General features: G+C 45.2%; 1 protein-coding gene across 1 annotated transcript in view; it reads left to right on the top strand.

Moving 5' to 3' along the window:
- SYT17 (synaptotagmin 17) overlaps positions 1-20,599 on the top strand; it is an 81,413-nt gene that overhangs the window by 28,660 nt on the left and 32,154 nt on the right. Inside the window, exon 6 of the mRNA XM_052635795.1 lies at positions 20,346-20,466. Within this exon, the coding sequence (XP_052491755.1) occupies positions 20,346-20,466 (121 nt within the window). The remainder of the gene's footprint in view (positions 1-20,345; positions 20,467-20,599) is intronic.

Here is a 20,599-nt window from a genome sequence, read left to right on the forward strand (position 1 = left end):
TGCTAAAACCTTCCCAGCCGAAGGACTGCAACTCAGATTGACCAAGGAAATTAAAGCAACTGTTGCCAACCAAGCAATCCATCCTCTCCAGCTGGCAGTGAGAAGATGAGGCTCTCGCTCTGAGTGGCCAGCAGGGTGGGTGGTCCAGGCATCTGGCGGTGAGCCTCAGACAAGATTAGCAAGGATGCTGGGGCTCTGTTCAAAGAGGGAGAGGCTGAAAATTTCCACGACTGTCCCAGTTGGTTGAACACATCCAGATGGCAGGTTCTAGGGCTACCAATGTGAGTGAGACCTGGTCCCTGCCTTTAAGACTCCATCACCATACAGACAACTCTCCATACACACGAATTCTGAATCCAGATCCACTTGGTTGAATCTGTGGATGAGAAGCCATGGATACAGAAGGCAGCTGTACTGCACCATTGGATATAAGGGGCTGCTCAGCCGCCCCCGGAAGGCATGGTCCTGTTTGATCTGGAAAGTTACTCCTGGCGTTGGCCTCAAGATGTGTGCTGGGGGGAAGGAGAGAAGGAGAGATGGGACACACGATTCACTTCCTGAAGCGTTTCTGCCTGTGCTGATAACTTCAGCTCTTTTGGCTCTGTACTGGCCTAGGAGTTAAACCAGGCAGATGGGTTGGTTTGTGGAGGCTGAAGGTCAGATCAGCTTGCAAACACATCTGGAAGAAAGGCTGCACATCCCAGTGGGGGGAACCCACTGGAGAATAGCTCTGACTCCCACCATCCAGGGCTCTCTCGTTGGCCCCTCCCATGTTCTCAAGGCCCATGGCAGAGGTCCCCTTCAGCAGCAGGCCCACTGTGGCCCTGACTACCCCTGAATGGTCCAGGTGACCGTGCAACCTGCACTTCAAGCTTGCGTGATACGGGAAATTGGTTTCTGGTTGGCAACACAATGCGAACGGAGGCTGCTTATCTGTAGCATAGAGAGACCGGCCACCCCTCATCTTCTGGCAGGAATGGGGGCTGGGACTTGCCTGCTGTGACATTAGTGAAGTGTGTTGAGACCCTTTGGACCGCCAGGGACACAGTCCCAACTCAGGTGTCCTTTACAGGAGATGAGAAGAGAGATTCTGGCTCAGGGAACTAAGACCCCCAGAAGTTTCCTGAGCTTCAGGCACAGCTGGATCCAAGGACTCAAGCCTTGTCATCCAGGCCCGCTTTTTCACTTTCTGCAAAACTGAGATAGACTCTTAACTATTGTTAGACAACCACTCACCAGCTCATACATAGCCTGGTACCCGGCGTTCGTTACTCCGTTGTTGTTGTTGTTCAGCTGCTAAGTCCTGTCCAGCTCTTTGTGACCCTGTGGACTGCAGCACGCAGGCTTCCTAGTTTTTCACTGTCTCCTGGAGTTTGTTCAAACTCATGTCCATTGAGTCAGTGATGCCGTCCAACCATCTCATCCTCTGTCGTCCTCTTCTCCTCCTGCCTTCAATCTTTCCCAGCATCAGGGTCTTTTCAAATGAGTCAGTTCTTCACATCAGATGGCCAAAGTATTGGTGCTTCAGCTTCAGCATCAGTCCTTCCAATGAATACTCAGGTTTGATTTCCTTTAGGATTGACTGGTTTAATCTTGCTGTCCAAGGGACTCTCAAGAGTCTTTTCCAGCACCACAATTCAAAAACATGAATTCTTCAGTGTTCAGCCTACTTTAATGTCTAACTGTCACATCCATATATAACTACTGGAAAAACCATAGCTTAGACTATACAGATCTTTGTTAGCAAAGTAATGCCTCTGCTTTTTAATATTCTGTCTAGGTTTGTCATAGCTTTTCTTCCAAGGAGCAAGCGTCTTTTAATATCATGGCTGCAGGCACCATCTGCAGTGATTCTGAAGAACAAGAGAAGAAGATCTGTCACTGCTTCCAGTTTTCCTCATCTGTTTGCCATGAAATGAGGGGCTGAATGCCATGATCTTAGTTTTTTGAATGTTGAATTTTAAGCCAGCTTTTTCACTCTCTTCTTTTATTCATATCAGAAGGCTCTTTAGTTCCTCTTCACTTTCTACCTTTAGGGTGATATCATCTGCATATCTGAGGTTGTTGATATTTTTCCTGGCTTGATTCCAGCCTGTGATTCATCCAGCCTGGCATTTCTCATGATGTACTCTGCATATAAGTTAAATAAACAGGGTGACAATTTACAGCCTTGACATATTCCTTTCCCAATTTTGAACCAATCTGCTATTCCATGTCCGGTTCTAACTGTTGCTTCTTGACCTGCATACAGGTTTCTCAGGAGACAGATAAGGTGGTCAGGTATTCCCATCTCTTTAAGAATTTTCCAGTTTGTTGTGATCCACGCAGTCAAAGGCTTTAGCATAGTCAGTGAAGCAGAAATAGATGTTTTTCTGGAATTCCGTTGCTTTCTCTTTGATCCAGCAAGTGTTAGCAATTTGATTTCTGGTTCCTCTGCCTTTTCTAAACCCAGCTTGTACATCTGGAAGTTCTCAGTTCACATACTGCTACTGCTGCTGCTGCTAAGTCGCTTCAGTCGTGTCCGACTCTGTGCGACCCCATAGACAGCAGCCCATGTGAAATAAGTGCAATCGTATAGTAGATTGAACATTCTTTGGCATTGCCCTTTGGGATTGGAATGAAAACTGACCTTTTCCAGTTCTGTGACTACTGCTGAGTTTTCCAAATTTGCTGACATATTACGCTCAGCACTTTAACAGAATCATCTTTTAGGATCTGAAATAGCTCAGCTGGAATTCCATCACCTCCACTAGATACATAGTAATGCTTCCTAAGGCCCACTTGACTTCACACTCCAGGAAATCTGACTCTGGGTGAGTGGCCATGCCTTCGTGGTTATCCTGGTCATTAGGGCCTTTTTTGTAAAGTTCTTCTGTGTATTCTTGGTACCTCTTTTTAATCTCTTCTGCTTCTGTTAGGTCCTTAATGTTTCTGCCCTCTACTATGCCCATCCTTGCATGTAATATTCCCTGGATACTCCAGTTTTCTTGAAGAGATCTCTAGTCTTTCCCTTTCTGTCATTTTCTTCTATTTCTTTGCGTTGTTATTTAAAAAGCCTTCTTATCTCTCCTTGCTGTTCTCTGAAACTCTGCTTTCAGTTGGGTAGATGTTTTTCTTTCTCTCTTGCTTTTCGCTTCTCTTCTGTCCTCAGCAATTTGTAAAGCCTCAGTAGACAACCCCTTTGCCTTCTTGCATTTCTTTTCCTTTGGGATGGTTTTGGTCACCGCCTCCTGTACAATGTTATCAACCTCTGTCCATATTTCTTCAGGTACTCTGTCTGCCAGATCTAATCCCTTGAATCGATCAGTCGCCTCCACTGTATAATCATAAGAGATTGGATTTAGGTCTGATCCCATCACTAGAAATACCCATGTTATCAGCTTTCCTTGGGCACTTGTTTAAAATATGAATTCTCAGTCTCCTCCTCTGAAGAATCTGGTCAAGTAGGTTTGAGGAGGCCCCACAAACCTGTGTTTTATAAGCATCCTCAGTGATGCTTCTGAGGAGGGTAGCTATGGAAACATGGAACTTTATAAGCCTAGGCCTGTCCCATGCCTGGATGGTGGCTGATGCCTCACTCAGAACACATTCAGGGTTGAACTAAATTGCTTCTGCCTGCATGTTCTCCATATCCATCAGTGATATCGCCATTTACTGTCAAACCTAGAAGTCTTATCTTATACCCATCAGCAAACCATGCCAGCCCTACCCACCACTCCAGTACCCTCCACTCTGACCAGCTGGTCCAAGCCACCATCACCTCTGACCCGGGTTATCATAACTCCTTATGGGTTTGTCTGCTTCATCTCTTTGCCGCCCTCAATATATTCTCAACAGAACAGCCAGGAGAAGGTAGTAAAATGAGTATCAGCTGAGGTCTTTCTCCTGCTTCTAACTTTCCAGTGGTTTCCCATCTCATTGAAGATAAAAATGTAAACAAGACCCAATCCCTTCTCCCTCCAACCTTTTTACCCCGTTGGTGGCCTCCTTCACTCTGCTCCAGCCATACCAACTTTGTTGGGTTTCTCAAGCACACCAGCATGATCCTGCCTCAGGGCCTTTGCATGTGCTGTCTCTGCTTGGAATGCTCTCCCTCCAGATACCTGCATGGCTCTCTCCTTTCTTCATTCAGTTCTGGCCTCAGTGTCACCATCTCAGAGAGGCTGTCCTTGACTTCCCTCTTTAGGGGCAGCCCTGTCACTTTCTATCCCCTTAGGCAGCTTTATTTTTCTTCACAGTACCTGCCATTAGCAGACATTACAAGTTGGTTTCTTTACTGTCTCTTTCTTCTTCTGCAGTATGAAAATCAAGAGGATGGGGATTTTTTTTTCTGTCTTGTTCACTGCTGGTTCTCCAGTGCCTGGTACATAATAAATGTTCAATAAAAGCACTTATGGAAGAGAATCAAGTAAGGGAGAAAGAAAAGGAGAAGGAGGAAAGAAAGCATGTAAGGCTTAGGCAAGACTAGAGCTCAGAAGAAATCAGCATGTTTGGAACACACGGAAAGTATGATAGTTGAAACCCTAGGCATCAACAGTATTCTTATATAAGAAACACTGTATATATAATGTGAGAAGAAATGGGGACCACAAGTTGAATTCTTGGAAAAACTGCATTTGTAGGCAAGGGAAAAGGATTAGGAACGATGAAGACCAGGAGACAGAAGCTAGACTGGGAGGGAAGGTAGGCGAGAACCCTGTCATGCATGGCAACAGAAGTGTAAGAAGAGCTGGTCTCTATACTCGAATAGAAACTTTAAAAAATAAAAATAAAAGATGTGAGTCATCAAGGTTAAAAATATAAGGACAGTTTGTAAAGACTTAAACAGCCAAAACAAGCTAGATTGAAATTTAATGATCACAAGCTTATGTCAGTTACTCAAAATACATTTCAAATGAGAATTTATTGGAGTGACTGATTAACTCCATCAGGTTGATTTCTCTAAAAAAAAGAAATGAAAGTTTATAAGAAAAAGAAAAAAAAGAAGAGCTGGTCTCCCCTAGAACTTTGTGGTTTGTCCCCCATTTTCCCCAGGAGGAAAGGAAATGAGGCTCAGAGGGGTTCAGCAGCACGTCCAAGGTCACACAGTAGGTCCGTGATGGAGCTAGCATTGGGATGTAGGGCTGTGACTCAGGCCTGCTTAGCGTACCATGGCATCAGTTTCCTGTGGCTGCTGTGACAAATGACAACAAATCATGTGGCTTAAAACAAGAGGAATGTGTTCTCTCCCGGATCTGGAGGCTAGAAGTCCAAAGTCAAGGTGTCAGCAGAGTCGTATTGCTTCTGGAGGCCTTGAGGGAGATTTGGTTCCATGATCTTTTTGAGGGATACAGTTCAACATGTAACAACCCTCCTACCTCCAAATATTTGGAGTAGGAAAGAGAAGTAAGTGAGAACATAGAAGGTGTGGTCTTGCCCTGGAGAAATGATAGCAGATGAAAAGTAACATAGGGTCATAAGAGAGTTTGTTACCGAGATGCAGAGAAGTAACTAATTACAACATGAGTGGAAAGGGGAGTCAGAAGGAGAGACAGCTTCGGTTGGAAGAGGAAGGAAGTGCAGCCAGAGAGAACTTGTATTTTATTTTGACCTCACCATGGGGCACGTGAACCCATGCCCTGCAGTGCAAGTATGGAGTCTTAACCACTGGGATCACCAGGGAAGCGCCCCAGAGAGATCTCTCTAACATGCACGTCTAATTTGGTGACTATCTGAAGCCTCCAGTGGCTCCCTATTTCTCGGAATAAGTCCAGACTCGTTACCTGGCTGCAAGGCATGAGCTGACCTGTTTTTGCCCCAGCCCCAGCCCTCCCCTGGACCCCCTTTACTTGCCCATGCTGGCCTTCTCCACTATTCAGTGGGCTGCCCTCTTGGCCCTCTATCTACTTCTGCCGGAGAGTTTTAGGAAGATTGGTTCCCACAGCACCTTGTTATTCTTCATGACACACACCACACTGCTAATTAAATTATCTTATAATGAATTAGTTCTACATAATAATTCACTGAAGAATGTTTACTATCAGCAACCACATTACAGTGACCTTGATGTCTTGCTTACTGCTGTGTCCTCTGTGTCTAGCATGCCTGCCCAATCAACAGATCATTACTGAGCACCTACTGTATGCTTGCCCTGTGCCCAACATGTGGTAGACACTTTAAATATCTGTGGACTGGATGGTTGGGTAAGGGGTGGTCTAATCAGGTGACTAAGATGCCGAGAAGCCGAAGGGGGGCTTTCTATGCAGAAGTGGGATGAGCTCACAGAAAAAAGGTCTAGGGGCTGGACCCTGCTGACTCGGAGGCCCTCCCTTAGCCACTTCCTTGTAAGTATCCTGGCTGCTCCCACTGCTTCTACTAGAGGCGGTTCTCCCTAACTGTCCACTGTTGGTCCTTCATTATAGACAGTGGGTAGCCTCATGCCTGCCATTCAGGTTTGGGTTGATAGTGTTACATATTCTGGAACCATCTTTGCTAGAACAGCTGTCCCTGCTACAAGATGCTCACTGGGGGCCCAATTTGGAAGAGAGTCAGTATCTCATTCTTTCAAGATACTTGAATGGATCTGAAGTAGGTTACTAATTTGGATGGCCATTGACCCTTAAGTTCTTCAGACATCAAGAGATTAAGCCTCTCTCCCATCTTCCCTTCACACACAGGATATAAACAGATGTTTCTCTTGGCTCACATTCACCCAGGGTCTGTTCTATACCTGAGGAGATGGCTGGAGGTAACATAAAATCACTACCTTCGAAGAACTTATAGCCTGATAGGAAGAAAGATAGGAGAAAAGAGGGGCACTCCCTCAGAAATGAAAACAGAGCCTTACCTCACACCACACACCAAAGCCAAGACCAGGTGGTCCAAGCACTTACTTTTTGAAAAGCCAAACTTTAAGTTAAAGGATAGAAGGAAAAAAAGGAGAATATCTTTATGACCTAAGTAGAGCAAAGCATATCTGAAAAGATCCTAGAGTGTAAACCATAGAGGAAAAGGGTGACTGCATTCTGCCACTTTAAAGCTGTGAACTTCTACTCATCAGAAAACGTGGTAGAAAAAAATTTTAAAACAAACCAAACTGGGAGAGCTATAAACATGCATTAGTTGGCTGAGGCTGTTTTAACAAAGTACCACGCACTGGCTGAAACAATGGAAATTTACCATAGCACAGTTCTCAAGATCCAGAGATCAACAGGGTCACTCCCTCTGAAGGTTCTAGGAAGGATCTACTCCAGATCTCTCTCCTGGCTCATGGTAGTTCCTTGAGAATCGTGGCATTCTTCCTGTGTGCATATCAGTGTCCAGACTTTCCCCTCCTTGTAAGAACACTGGTCATATTGGGTTAAAGGCCCACCCTACTGCTGTACGACCTCATCTTAACTAATGACTTCTGCAGTGACCGTGTTCTCCTCTTGTGACTCAGATGGTAAAGAATCTGCCTACAGTGCAAGAGACCTGGGTTCAGTTTCTGGGTTGGGAGAATCCTCTGGAGAAGGCAATGGCTACCCAATCCAGTATTCTTGCCTGGAGAGTTCCATGGATGGAGGAGCATGGCAGGGTACAGTTCATAGGGTTACAAAGAGTTGGACATGGCTGAGAGACTAACACTTTCACACTTTATTCTCAAATAATATCACATTCTCAGGCTCTCAGAAGTGGAACTTAAGCATATGAATTTGGGAAAGGACAGTTTAACCCATAACTGGTGAATAATTTTATAGTCATAATATTTGAGGTTCAATTCAATCACTCAGTCCTGTCTGACTCTGTGACCCCATGGACTGTAGCACACCAGGCTTCCCTGTCCATCACCAACTCCAGGAGCTTGTTCAAACTCATGTCCATTGAGTTGGTGATGCCATCCAAACATCTCATCCTCTATCGTCCCCTTTTCCTCCTGCCTTCAATCTTTCTAAGGATCAGGGTCTTTTCCAATGAGTCAGTTCTTCTCATCAGGTGGACAAAGTATTGGAGCTTGAGTTTCAGCATCAGTCATTCCAATGAATATTCAGGATTGATTTCCTTTAGGATTGACTGGTTTGATCTCCTTGCAGTCCAAGGGACTCTCAAGAGTCTTCTCCAACACCACAGTTCAGAAGCATCAGTTCTTCAGCACTCAGCTTTTTTTTATCATTAAACTCTCATATCCGTACATGACTACAGGAAAAACCATAGCTTTGACTAGACCAACCTTTGTCGGCAAAGTAATATCTCTGCTTTTTAATATGCTGCCTAGGTTGGTCATAGCTTTTCTTCCAAAGAACAAGTGTCTTTTAATTTCATGGCTGCAGTCACCATCTGCAGTGATTTTGGAGCTCAAGAAAATAGTCTCTCACTGTTTCCATTGTTTCCTCATCTAGTTGCCATGAAGTGATGGGACCAGATGCCATGATCTTAGTTTTCTGAATGTTGAGCTTTAAGCTCAAGCTAGCTTTAAGCTAGCTTTTTCACTCTCCTCTTTCACTTTCATCAAGAAGCTCTTTAGTTCCTCTTGCTTTCTGCCAAAAGTGTGGTGTCATCTGCACACCTGAGGTTATTGATATTTCTCCCGGCAATCTTGATTCCAGCTTGTGCTTCATCCAGCCTGGCATTTCACATGATGTACTCTGCATAGAAGTTAAATAAGCAGAGTGACAATATATAGACTTGACATATTCCTTTGCCAATTTGGAGCCAGCCCGTTGTTTCATGTCCAGTTCTAACTGTTGCTTCTTGACTTGCATACAGATTTCTCAGGAGGCAGGTCAGGTGGTCTGTATTCCCATCTCTTTAAGAATATTCCACAGTTTGTTGTGATCCACACAGTCAAAGGCTTCGGCGTAGTCAATAAAGCAGAAGTAGATGTTTTTCTGGAACTCTTGCTTTTTCTATGATCCAATGGATGTTGGCAATTTGACCTCTGCTTCCTCTGCCTTTTTTAAATTGAGCTTAAACATCTGGAAGTTCATGGTTCACATACTGTTGAAGTCTGGCTTGGAGAATTTTGAGCATTACTTTGCAAGCATGTGAGATGAGTGTAATTGTGCGGTAGTTTGAGCATTCTTTGTCATTGCCTTTCTTTGGGATTGGAATGAAAGCTGACCTTTTCCAGTCCTGTGGCCACTGCTGAGTTTTCCAAATATTTGAAGGCCTTCTTATAAATCACTAGGTGGCCAATAGAAAAATGGGCCAAAAGAATTGAACAGAGTCTTCAGAGAAGAGGAAAAAAGATAAATAGCTGATGAACATGAAAAGACGCACAGTCCTTTTAGCAGGCAGAGAAATACAAACCTAATCCATCATAAGATATCCCGTGGACAGGAATAATTAGGAAGCCTGCCAGTAACAGATACAATCCAGTGTAAAATGTGTGTGGTCAGCCATGCCATGAGCGTAGCAAGGAGGAGCATTGCACTCACACAGAAGGAAAGTCAGTGTTTCCACGCAGAGGAGGAAATGTAATTCAGTACGTGGCTAGATATTCAATCAGAGAAATGCAAACAAAAAATGTTTTGGCAGCCACACTGATCCCACGCCCTTCCGTCACATGTTAATACCCAGTGCTGGGGATGCTGTGAAGACATTTCTGCCCTCTCCCTTTCCTGGTGGCTGTGAAGTTAGTTCAGCCCTTTTGATCAACGGTCTGGTGGTTCATACTGAACAGCAGACAAGTATCTGGATGTTTTTCATGGTTTAATATATTCTTTGACCCAGTGATATCACCCTTGGGTTTTATTAGAGGGATGCAGTCTAAAAGAGGAAAAGTGCCAAAGTGCCCTATTTTAGGTTGTTAAAAATAACCTAAGTATCTAGCAATAGAAAGCAGTTAAGGTAAATTACAGTGTTTCAGTCTAATGGAATATTCTAAGTAGACATTACAAAAGATATTTGTGATGTCTGGGTAGTAACTTGGAAAACGTGTGTGTCTATTTAAGTCTTAAGAAGGCCAGGGGCGATATTTCAGAATTCACCTGTGTTGTCAATGCAGCTATGCAAATATTGTTTTGATTATTGACAGGGACTGGAAGAAGAATCTGAAAGGGTGGTGGTGGAGAAAAGAAAGCTTTTGATGAAATGAGTAATGTGCTGGGATTGTGGCTGAATTTTGCTTTTAAAAAAAAATCCAGTCCTAATTTAATATTGTTCATGCAGTAAATTAAGAGACAAAAGGTTTCTCCTGACTCATGGGAACAAAGGCATGAGCACACAGCAGCTGTGTTTGGGCATCATTAAAAGTGTGTGCACACATCTGAAATCCTCTGCTAGGTGAGTGAGAGCAAGGGTGCCCTCAAAGCACTTCAAAGGACGTCTGTCAGGAGGAGAGCCTGCTGTTTTTTCCCAGAAAGTGTCTTTTGTCCCAAATGGTTTTCTTTGATTTCCCTTTTATTGAGGAAGACTTAGCTGTGTTCAGAGGTTGCAGGCAGGCAGAGTTTTTCTCTGGGTGGAAAGCAGGGCTGCTGAGGGGCTGGCAGGGTGGCTTCTGGATTCATTTGAGTAATTTACAGATGAACTATTTCTGTTTTCCTAAGCCTACCCAACGTGGTTCAACCAAATGAAGTTCATTGGGCCCTTTAAGAAAGAAATGAGACCTATTTGCAACGTTGCCTTGAATCTGGAGAAGGCAGGTTTGGTGCCAGTCACCCAGGTCCTTCTCCCATGTCAGCTTCAGTTTTCTTGGGTAGGGCTGGTGACAGACCCTACGATTGTGATGATGACCCCTCTTGTCTGGGATGTGGTGCAGGGGGCCTCCCCCTTGGGGCCACATAGCTTGGTCTCATGGCCTCTGGCCTCAAGTTCTTCCTGGTGCTCTGCAGATAGTGGTGGAGAGACAGACATGGATGAGTGCATGAAGGAAAGAGAACAAGGTGACGTGGTAGAAAGTGGTGGGGGCGGGGGGCTCTTGTCCACTGGGTGGTCATGGAAAGCCTAGAGCAGGAGGTGACATTTGAGTTGAGATTCCCAGGCTGAGGGAACAGCAAGCTCTGGGGTAGGAATGGCCTTGTGTTTTCAAGGAATAAAGCAGAGGCAATTGTGGCAGGCGGATGAGGTCTGAGATGGAAGCAGCGGTCGGATTATTTAGATCCTGGTAGATAAGTGGTTCTCAACTGGGTGATTTTGCCCCGAGGGAACCTTTGGCAATGTCTAGAGACATTTCAGGTTGTCACAGTTAGGGGTGGTGTGCTGCTGGCATCTAGTGGGTGGGGACCAGGTATGCTGATAAACATCCTCCAGTGGCCAGGACAGCCCCACGACACAGAACGTTGTTGTTGAATCGCGAAGTTGTGTCCAACTCTGTGCGACCCCATGGATGCAGCACGCCAGACTTCCCTGTCCTTCACCATCTCCTGGAGTCTGCTCACACTCGTGTCCATTGAGTCAGCGATGCCATCCAACCATCTCATCCTCTGTTGCCCTCTTCTCCTCCTGCTCTCAATCTTTCCCAGCATCAGGGTCTTTTCCAGTGAGACGGCTTTTTGGTGGAGAGCAACACAAAATGATCCTTCCCCAAATGGCAGTAGTGCCAAGGCTGACAAATCATGTTGAAGACTAGGCCAGGGATTTTGAATTTCATTCTAAGAGTGATGGAGGGTATTAAGCAGGGAAGTGAGAGAATGGCCTGGCTCTGTTTTCTTTTATAAACCTAGAGTACTGAATCCAGTTCTTCCAGCTCTGACATGCCAACCTTATCAGATGAAATTTGAGTTGGAGAAAGAAGACTTCATAGCATTGGAGATCCCCTCAAAGTAAGCAATCCATTCTCCTTGGGCTGGTTGAACACATCTCCCAGAAGGAGTTTGTATCTGGTGCTTGGGTTCCTGCTTGCAGTGAAGAAAAGGATGGGAACTGTAGCTTGATCTATGACTTACAGCTGGTGCTCTGGCGTCTTCCAGTCTGGAGAGACTACCCAAGACAAGTTCAGCGGAGACAGTTAATGGACTTTCTTCCTAGTCGTTGGGGTAAAATTCAAAGTCTTTAGTTGCTGTGAACATTTGTTCAGGCTAGAATCATGGATAAGAGAAGAATCTGAACCAGTACAAGGTTCGTTGGTTTTATTACGATTTCTCAGCCTCAGCACTATTGATATTTTGGGCCAGATCAATCTGTGTTGTGTGTGTGTTTGTTGGGGTGGGGGGAGGGGGGAGGTGTCCTGTGTTTTGTAGGATATTTAGCTGCGTTGCTGGCCTCCACCCAGTAGGTGTCAGTAGCAACCCCTTCCCCAATTGTGATAACCAAAAATGTCTCCAGACACTGCCAGTGTCTGGGGAGGTTGTGGAGACGGCAGAATTAGGTTGCAGGGAAGGCGTAATTGCCCAAGACTGATGAAAGTTTAATGAGTCAGTATGTCATGGGTGTCCACAAAGATCACTATAAATCCCATGACCCTTCGGGGCGGGGGTCAGATTGGGGAGCTACTGAAGTAGGTGGTCCTGCTTTTTCTGTGGCCGTGTTCTGAGCTCCTTACCAGCTGTGCTGGTCAGCTTTTAAATTTAGCACCAGGTACTTCTTCTAGGGAAGAGAGACTAAGGGGACACTGGCTCCAGAAACCCTCCAAGAATATTCCACCCTTGGGCTTGATGTCCAGTACGTGTTGTCCATATGTGGGCACAGTCATGGGCAGAGGCCCCCAGGGTAGCAAAGACGCTCCGCTTTCAGAGCTGGGTTAAGGCTTGACCTTGAGATAATGATAGAGCCTCTCATCCTTTGTTGTTCAAGATGGTTATTCTCAACTGTTTATCCCAGCAGTGGTCTAAATTCCCTGCCAGGGGCACTTCAGGATAACTTCTGAAATATCAAATTCTTGCCAAAAAATATATTTCTGTCTTTTTTACTTGGAGTGGAGATGGGGGGCCATCCCCCACTTGTAGGGGCTCAGAGCACACCTCTTCAGGCACCATTGTCTTTCCTGCTTAAAAAACAGACAAACACAAACCAAGAATGCAAATGAGTGAAGATAATATTACCTGCAGTGAGCATTAACGAATGCTCACTTGCTTTAGTCGTGTCTGACTTTGTGACCCCGTGGGCTGTAGCCCACCAGGCTCCTCAGGCCATGAGGGTTCCTAGGCAAGAATGCTGGAGTGGGTTGCTATTTCCTTCTCCAGGGATCTTCCCAATCCAGGGATCAAACCCTCATCTTCTGTGCTCCTGCATTGCAGGTGGATTCTTTACCCACTGAGCCACCTGGGAAGCCCCTATTTGTAAAGAGACTCCTCACTAATTTATTTGAGAAACATAAATTATTAATCCTCTTTGGCTACTTTGTTATTAATAGCAAGTTACTTGGAAATCCAAGGACAGAGGAGCCTGGTGGGCTACAGTCCATGGGGTCACAAAAGAGTTGGACATGACTTAACAACTAAACAACAGCAACAACTCGGGAGTTTGTGTTAGTAACATCAAGATTGTTCAGGACCAGAGCGGCAAAGGGTGCAGGGCTGCAGTGAAGGATCCCTTCATTCTGTTTTACCTGCAAGGGGTGCCCCTCTCTGCATCATTTGATGGACAAAATCCTACTTCCCTTTCTTTTGTTCCAACTTTCTTGAGATATAATTGACATATAACACTGTGTAAGTTTAAGGTATACAATGTGGTGACGTATATAGAACTTTGTATGTATTTTGTATGTATTTTGAAGTGACTGCCATGACCAGCTGAGTCAACACATCCTACCTGTCTGTTAGGGATTAACTCAAATGCGTCCTGAGTGAAGAAGCCTTCCCTGATCACGCCCCTTCCCAGAGTGGATTGTGCTCCAGTCTTGTACTTGGTCTGGTTCATATGGCTTATTAACACCTAGGACATATTTTTTAATTGAGGTGAAATTCACATAACATCAGTTTAACCATCGAAAGTATACATTCCAGTGACACTTAGTACATTCTCGATGTTGTAAGACCATCGCCTTTCATTCCAAAACATTTCTATCTCCAGGGGAGACCCTGTACCCACTAAGCAGTCACTCCCATCTTCCCCTCCTCCCAGATCCTGGCAACCACTAATCTGATTTTTGTCTCTATGGATTTACTGATTCTGGGTATCTCATAAATGGAACCACACAATATGTGATTTTGTGTCTGGCTTCTTTCACCTAGCATCATGTTTTTGAGGCTCTACTACACAATACTGAAGCACATATCACTGCTTCATTCATTTTCATGACTGAACAACACCATTGAATGAATCATAGTTTGTTAATCCATTCATCCATTGATGGACATTTGGGCTGTTTCCCCCTTTGGCTACTGTGAATGGTGCAACTTGAAATTCATGTGCACATTTTTCTGTTCTCTTGGGTATATACCTAGGAGTGAAGTTGCTGGGTCATACCGTATCTGTATGTTTCATGGAATGGCCAAACTGTTTCGTAGAAGAGTGGCTATGACATTTTACGTGCCCAGCAGCAATGTACAAGGGTCCCAGTTTCTCCACATCTGTGCCAACACTTATTCTTTTCTTTCTTTTTTCATATTTTCCCTAGTCTTCCCCAGCCGACTGACTTGTTGATGGCTGGGATCATGCTTTAATTAGCAGCAACGCGATGTGAGAGTTAATACAGGGACTGAGCTTGCTTCCTGTCCTTCCTTATTGGTGTGCCTCAGCTAGAATCTCTTCATCTGTAAAATGGAAATCTCTAGGCTATTAGGGGAAGAAATGAGATTGAGCCTTAGCTTGCCAGGATCAATGCCTGGTCCAGGGTGCTTTCTGCATAAAGGTTTGCTCTAATTACCATGTTCACGACTTCCCAGGCCCAGGCCCCAGTAACTGTTGAATAAATGTTTGTTAAATAAATCAAGCCTTCGATATTGCTCAGTTAGTCTCCTTTTTGATTTCTACCAACTGTTCCCCAAATTCCAGACAACTGTCTTGCAAGTTGATCACTCCTGAGACAGAGAGAAAGAACAGCTAGATCAATGGACCTGCTTTCCTGGAAAAACAGCATGAAAACCTTGATGTGCTTGTGTAGGGTGGGGGTGGGAGGCACGGGAGAGGGCTGCCAGCTTGTATTCTACTAATGGAGTGAAGGCTAAAAGAACTTCACTTTTTTTCCTTTAGATGAAAAACAACCTTCTCAGAAAGGTGATGACACCAGCAAACTGCCTTGTTGAGGGTTCTGTCAATGGCCCCATGGAGGAGGCGAGCAGCCCTCTCCAGGAAGCACTCTACTTAGAGAGGGCTTGAAGGCCTCTTAGGAGCTGAGGGCTGGGAACTGGCCTCGGGTCCCACTCTCTTCATCCATCTCTTTGCACTGGCAGCTGGGCCGTGAGCAGGCTCCCACTGGGTCAGCCACAGGGCAGCTTTCTCTGGCTCCGTGGACCCTTCCAGAATCCACCTCCTCTCACCCTCAAACCCACTGGCTTTGTTCCTCCCTCTTTTCACTTGCTCTTCTCTCTGCCTGGTGTGTCCCCCTCTGCGTTTAACATACCTCCAATCTCCCCTCAGTGGAAAGAGTGGCTGACTTTATTTTGGGGGGCTCCAAAATCACTGCAGATGGTGATTGCAGCCATGAAATTATAAGACGCTTACTGCTGGGAAGGACAGTTATGACCAACCTAGACAGCATATTAAAAAGAGGAGACATTACTTTGTCTACAACGGTCCGTCTAGTCAAGGCTGTGTAGTCATGTATGGATGTGAGAGTTGGACTAGAAAGAAAGCTGAGCGCCGAAGAATTGATGGTTTTGAACTGTGGTGTTGGAGAAGACTTTTGAGAGTCCCTTGGACTGCAAGGAGATCCAACCAGTCCATCCTAAAGGAGATCAATCCTGGGTGTTCATTGGAAGGACTGATGTTGAAGCTGAAACTCCAGTACTGTAGCCACCTCATGCGAAGACGTGACTCACTTGAAAAGACCCTGATGCTGGGAAAGATTGAAGGCGGGAGGAGAAGGGGAGGACAGAGAATGAGATGGCTGGATGCCATCACTGACTCGATGTACATGAGTTTGGGTAAACTCCGGAAGTTGGTGATAGACAGGGAGGCCTGGTGTGCTGCGGTTCATGGGGTTGCAAAGAGTCGGACACGACTGAGCGACTGAACTGAACTGAACAATCTCGCGTCACAGAGAGGCCTTGCCCACCAACCACCCTGGCTGACGTGGCAGCCCCTGTGTGTGCCCCATCAGTCACCATCTCTGCCTGATTTACTTGCTTTCTTTTTTACTATTTATTTTTATTTGTGTTTTTAAATGAAATATTTCTAACAGAAAACAATACAACAGTACCCACCTGCCCATCTCCTAGACTTAACAAGGGCTAATATTCTGCTCTGCGTGCTCGCTTTAGATTTCCGCCCCCTACTTTACTCAGGTATAATGTATGTACAATAAATGAGAAGTAGAAATGTTAGTCACTCAGTTGTGTCCAGTTCTTTGTGGCACCATGGACTGTAGCCCACCAGGCTCCTCTGTCCATGAAGTTCTCCAGGCTAGACTACTAGAATGGGTTGCCATGCCCTCCTCCAGGGAATCTTTCTAACCCAAGGACTGAACCCCAGCCTCCTGCATTGCAGGCAGGTTCTTTACTGTCTGAGCCACCAGGGAAGCCCATAGGCCATAAACACATACATTTTTAAGTATTTAGTGTATTGATTTGGGGGCAACTGCACCTGTGGAGCAACTACCACAGTCAAGATATAGAATATCATCTTCCCCAGAAAGACCCTGCATCTCCCTTGCCCTGCTGGAGTTTTCTTCTAGTACTCAGCATCATCACCTGAAATCACCTCATTCATGACTTTTTTTTTAGTTTACTGTCTCCACTTCTAGAAGGTATATTCCATGACGCAGGCATCATATCTCATTCCTGCCCAGGCGCATAGTAGGCCCACAGGCAATCAATGGAAGCCGTGATAAGTACTCATTACCCTTGTGTGCTCACATCCTGACACATTTTGCGTGACGATGTCTGTAGGGTAGGTTGCTGGAAATGGAACTGTTGGGTGCAAGAATGTTTACTCTTTTTGTTAATACAGAGGAGACTGCTGTCTCCCTTTCTCTTGTCTATTCAGCATTTCTCAGCCTCAGCACTGTTGCCATTTGAGGTTGGGTCATTCTTTGTTTGGGGTGGTGGCTGTCCACTAGATATGGGTATTCTACAATCGGGGGGTACCAGCAGCATCCCCCATCGTAGCTGTGACAACCTAAGATGTCTTCAGACATTGGCAAAAGTGCCCTGGGGCAAAATTGTCCCCAGTTGAGACATAGGCTAATTTCTTGCCATCCTAAATTGTTCCTCAGTTGAGCCCATCTCTAAACTACCCTCGATGACTAGATTGGTTGAATCTGTTTTGTTTTTTTTTTGTCCTGTTTATGCAGCTCAGCTGACTGAATTACAAATCCTGATCCCTGTGTATACAGTTGCATTATGAGATGAGATGCTGGTTCATTTTAGAAGCAGGGAAGGCATCACTCTGACTTACAAACCTGGGAGAAACCAAGCCCACAGGACTTTCGAATGGCTTCTCTCTGGCCTGGGCACCAGCATAATGCACCGCACTCGTTGCCTGGGGACAAATACGTATTCCAGGGCTTCGAGAACAGGAAGGAAACCCTTAGCAAATGTGTAAAGGACTCTGAACGTCTCTGATTACTTAAGACACTGAGTTGGCCGTTTCTTTCTTGGAAAATCTGCAAGCTTGTGTGCCCAGAGCTGGACAGCAAGAATGTAAAAGGTGAAGGAAGACAAGTGGGAACCTTGTGACGTGAAGAGACAGATCCCGTCTGGAGGGCACTGCATTGTGCCCAGGTGTTGCCAGGTCGGGATGTGGGCTCAGCCTTGCCAGACCTTCCTGTTTTTCAAGAAAGGCAAGAAATCTAGGCTTTTTTTGTGTGAAAAATCTTAATTCTTGGATTTTATAAATGTTAGCAAGTAATTATCTGTTTGCTGCTGCTGCTAAGTCACTTCAGTCGTGTCCAACTCTGAGCGACCCCATAGATGTCAGCCCACCGGCTCCCCCAGCCCTGGGATTCTCCAGGCTAGGACACTGGAGTGGGTTGCCATTTCCTTCTCTAATGCATGAAAGTGAAAAGGGAAAGTGAAGTCACTCAGTCGTATCCGACTCTTCGCGACCCCAAGGACTGCAGCCTACCAGGCTCCTCCACCCATGGGATTTTCCAGGCAAGAGTACTGGATTGGGTTGCCATTGCCTTCTCCAAATTATCTGTTTAAACATGATGTGAACCAAACAAAACATATCTATAGGCTGCCAGTCAGCATCCTCTGAGTTGATTTCCAAGGTTGTTTCATGTTTGGTGACTAACTCAGTGGGTTCAGAAATATTTTGGTTTGACTCTTCATCCAGTCAACAAATGTTTATTGAGTATCTGCAGGTACCAAGCATTGTTCTAGAGCTGCCACTTGGTATTGACTTGTTCAAATGACTGACACCAAAAGAGATAGAGATTATGGGTGGGCGAGTATGTGGGTGGACAAGGGATGGGTGGATGGATAGACAGATAGATCAGTCTCATCATTGAGAGATACATGCTAGAATATTACAGATAAAATAATGTGATATTTGGGAATTACTTCAGAAAAAGATGAGTTGGATGAGGGTTTAGGTGAATCAATTATTGGCCATCTGATGGAATTATTGAAGTTGAGTGGCAGCGCTGTGAGGAAGCCCCTTATACGCTTCTGTTTTCTTTTAAATGTGATTGGAAATTTCCCATACTAGAAATGCTTGGGTTTTTATTTATTTATTTCTGGCTGTGCTGGGTCCTCACTGCTGCTCATGGGCTTTCTCTAGTTTAGACAGACGGGGGCTACTCTTCGTTGCGGTGCACGGGCTGTTCATTGTGATGTCTTTTGCTGCAGAGCCCAGGCTCTAGGGTGCAGGCTTCAGTAGCTGTGGTGCTCGGGCTTAGTTGCTCTGAGGCATGTGGACTCCTCCTGGACTAGGGATCGAACCCGTGTCCCCTGCATGAGCAGGCAGATTCTCAACCACTGAATCATGATGGAAGTCCAAAATATCTGTCTTAATGTCCTTATCAGAAAAGCACTCTAAAAGATACATAGGTAAAATAGCATCATGTCTGGGACTTGGTTTAAAATATGCAGCTGAAGTTTTTCACAAGTCAGGGTATAGATGTGCTGTGGTCTGAATGTCTGTGGTCCACTCCCCCCAGCCCCTGGGAAGTTCACATGTTGGAATCCTAACGTGAAATGTAACAGGTGTTAGAATGCTCAGCCTTTGGGAAGTGATTAGGTCATGAAGGTGGAGTCCACCATGAATGGGATTTAGTGTCCTTATTACAACTCCAGAGAGCTTCCCAGCCCTCTGCTAAGGAGTCTGCCACCCTGAAGAGGGCCCTCACCCAACCACGCAGGCACCCTGATCTACCAGCGTCCAGAACTGTGAGAGAGAAATTCCTGTTGTTTATAAGCTCCCCAGGCTGTGGCATTTTATTATTATAGCAGCCTGTATGGGCTAAGACAAGATGAAACGTGTTACAACGTGTTGATAACTGGTATAATTGGGTGATGGGTCTATGGAGATTAATTAAACTGGACTATTTAACTTGCATTGAAATTTTCTACAATTAAAAGAATGTTTACAGGGATGAAGAATTGGGGGCCTCTTGTTTCTTGGTACTGTTGGAAGGATGGAGTCATGCACCGGGTGCGTATGTGAACTTCCCACAGCTTCCCACAGTTTGGTTGTATTAACAACAAAGGAACAGATACGCTTCAACAAGTGACGTCCCAGTCCGAGCTTGCTGTGGTGAGGCTAAAAGCACAGGCTTTTTGTGGGCTCAGCCTGCAGGTTGAGAACAGGTTTCTCAACCGGTAAAATATTACAGATAAAATAATATAATGTCTGGGAATTACTTCAAAACAATATGAGAACCTGCAGGATGGTTTCCCTGCAGGCTGGTCTGCCTCCCCAGTATCCTGCCGGGAGGCAGAATAGCACAGTGGTCAGAGAGTCTGGAATCAGCCTCCCTAAGTCCAAGTGTCCGCACTACCGCTTTCTAGCTGTGTGGCCTGGGACATGTTTCTGAGCCTCTGTCTCCTCCAAGCCTCAGTTTCCTCTTCTGTTAAATGTGAAGATTGAACTAATAATTTCATGTAAACTACTCAGCACAGTACTTGGCATGTGGCATTTATTTATTATCATTATTGATACCTTTGTTCTTACTATGTTGTTGCTGCTCTTAAATATTCTAAAAGCAGAACAAACTTTCTGAGATGGATGGAAGAAAATAATTGGGGAAAGAGGCTAAAAGAAGTCAGAAAAAGAGGTACCCTCTGTCAGCTGATCCACCCACAGAAGTCCATTTGTGAGCTGCTGGAATCAATTTCCTGCATGAGAGGTGCAAAAGAAATACAAGAAAAATGCAACTTCCTGATTCTATCCTTTCTCCACAGAATGAGGTAGAACTCGGGGAGCTGCTTCTGTCACTGAATTATCTCCCGAGTGCTGGGAGGCTGAATGTTGACGTCATTCGAGCCAAGCAACTTCTTCAGACAGATGTGAGCCAAGGTTCAGGTACAGTGTGGCCCCTCCTTCTGCCATTGCTTTAACAAGGCATCTATGTTTGTTTGACACAAGGGACCTGATTTTCTGCATCTTGGATGCTGTTAATTAATAGGACCTTATGAGGATAAAATAGTATCCTGAT

Source organism: Budorcas taxicolor, chromosome 2 (genome assembly GCF_023091745.1).
Source record: "Budorcas taxicolor isolate Tak-1 chromosome 2, Takin1.1, whole genome shotgun sequence".
Classification (NCBI taxonomy): domain Eukaryota; kingdom Metazoa; phylum Chordata; class Mammalia; order Artiodactyla; family Bovidae; genus Budorcas; species Budorcas taxicolor.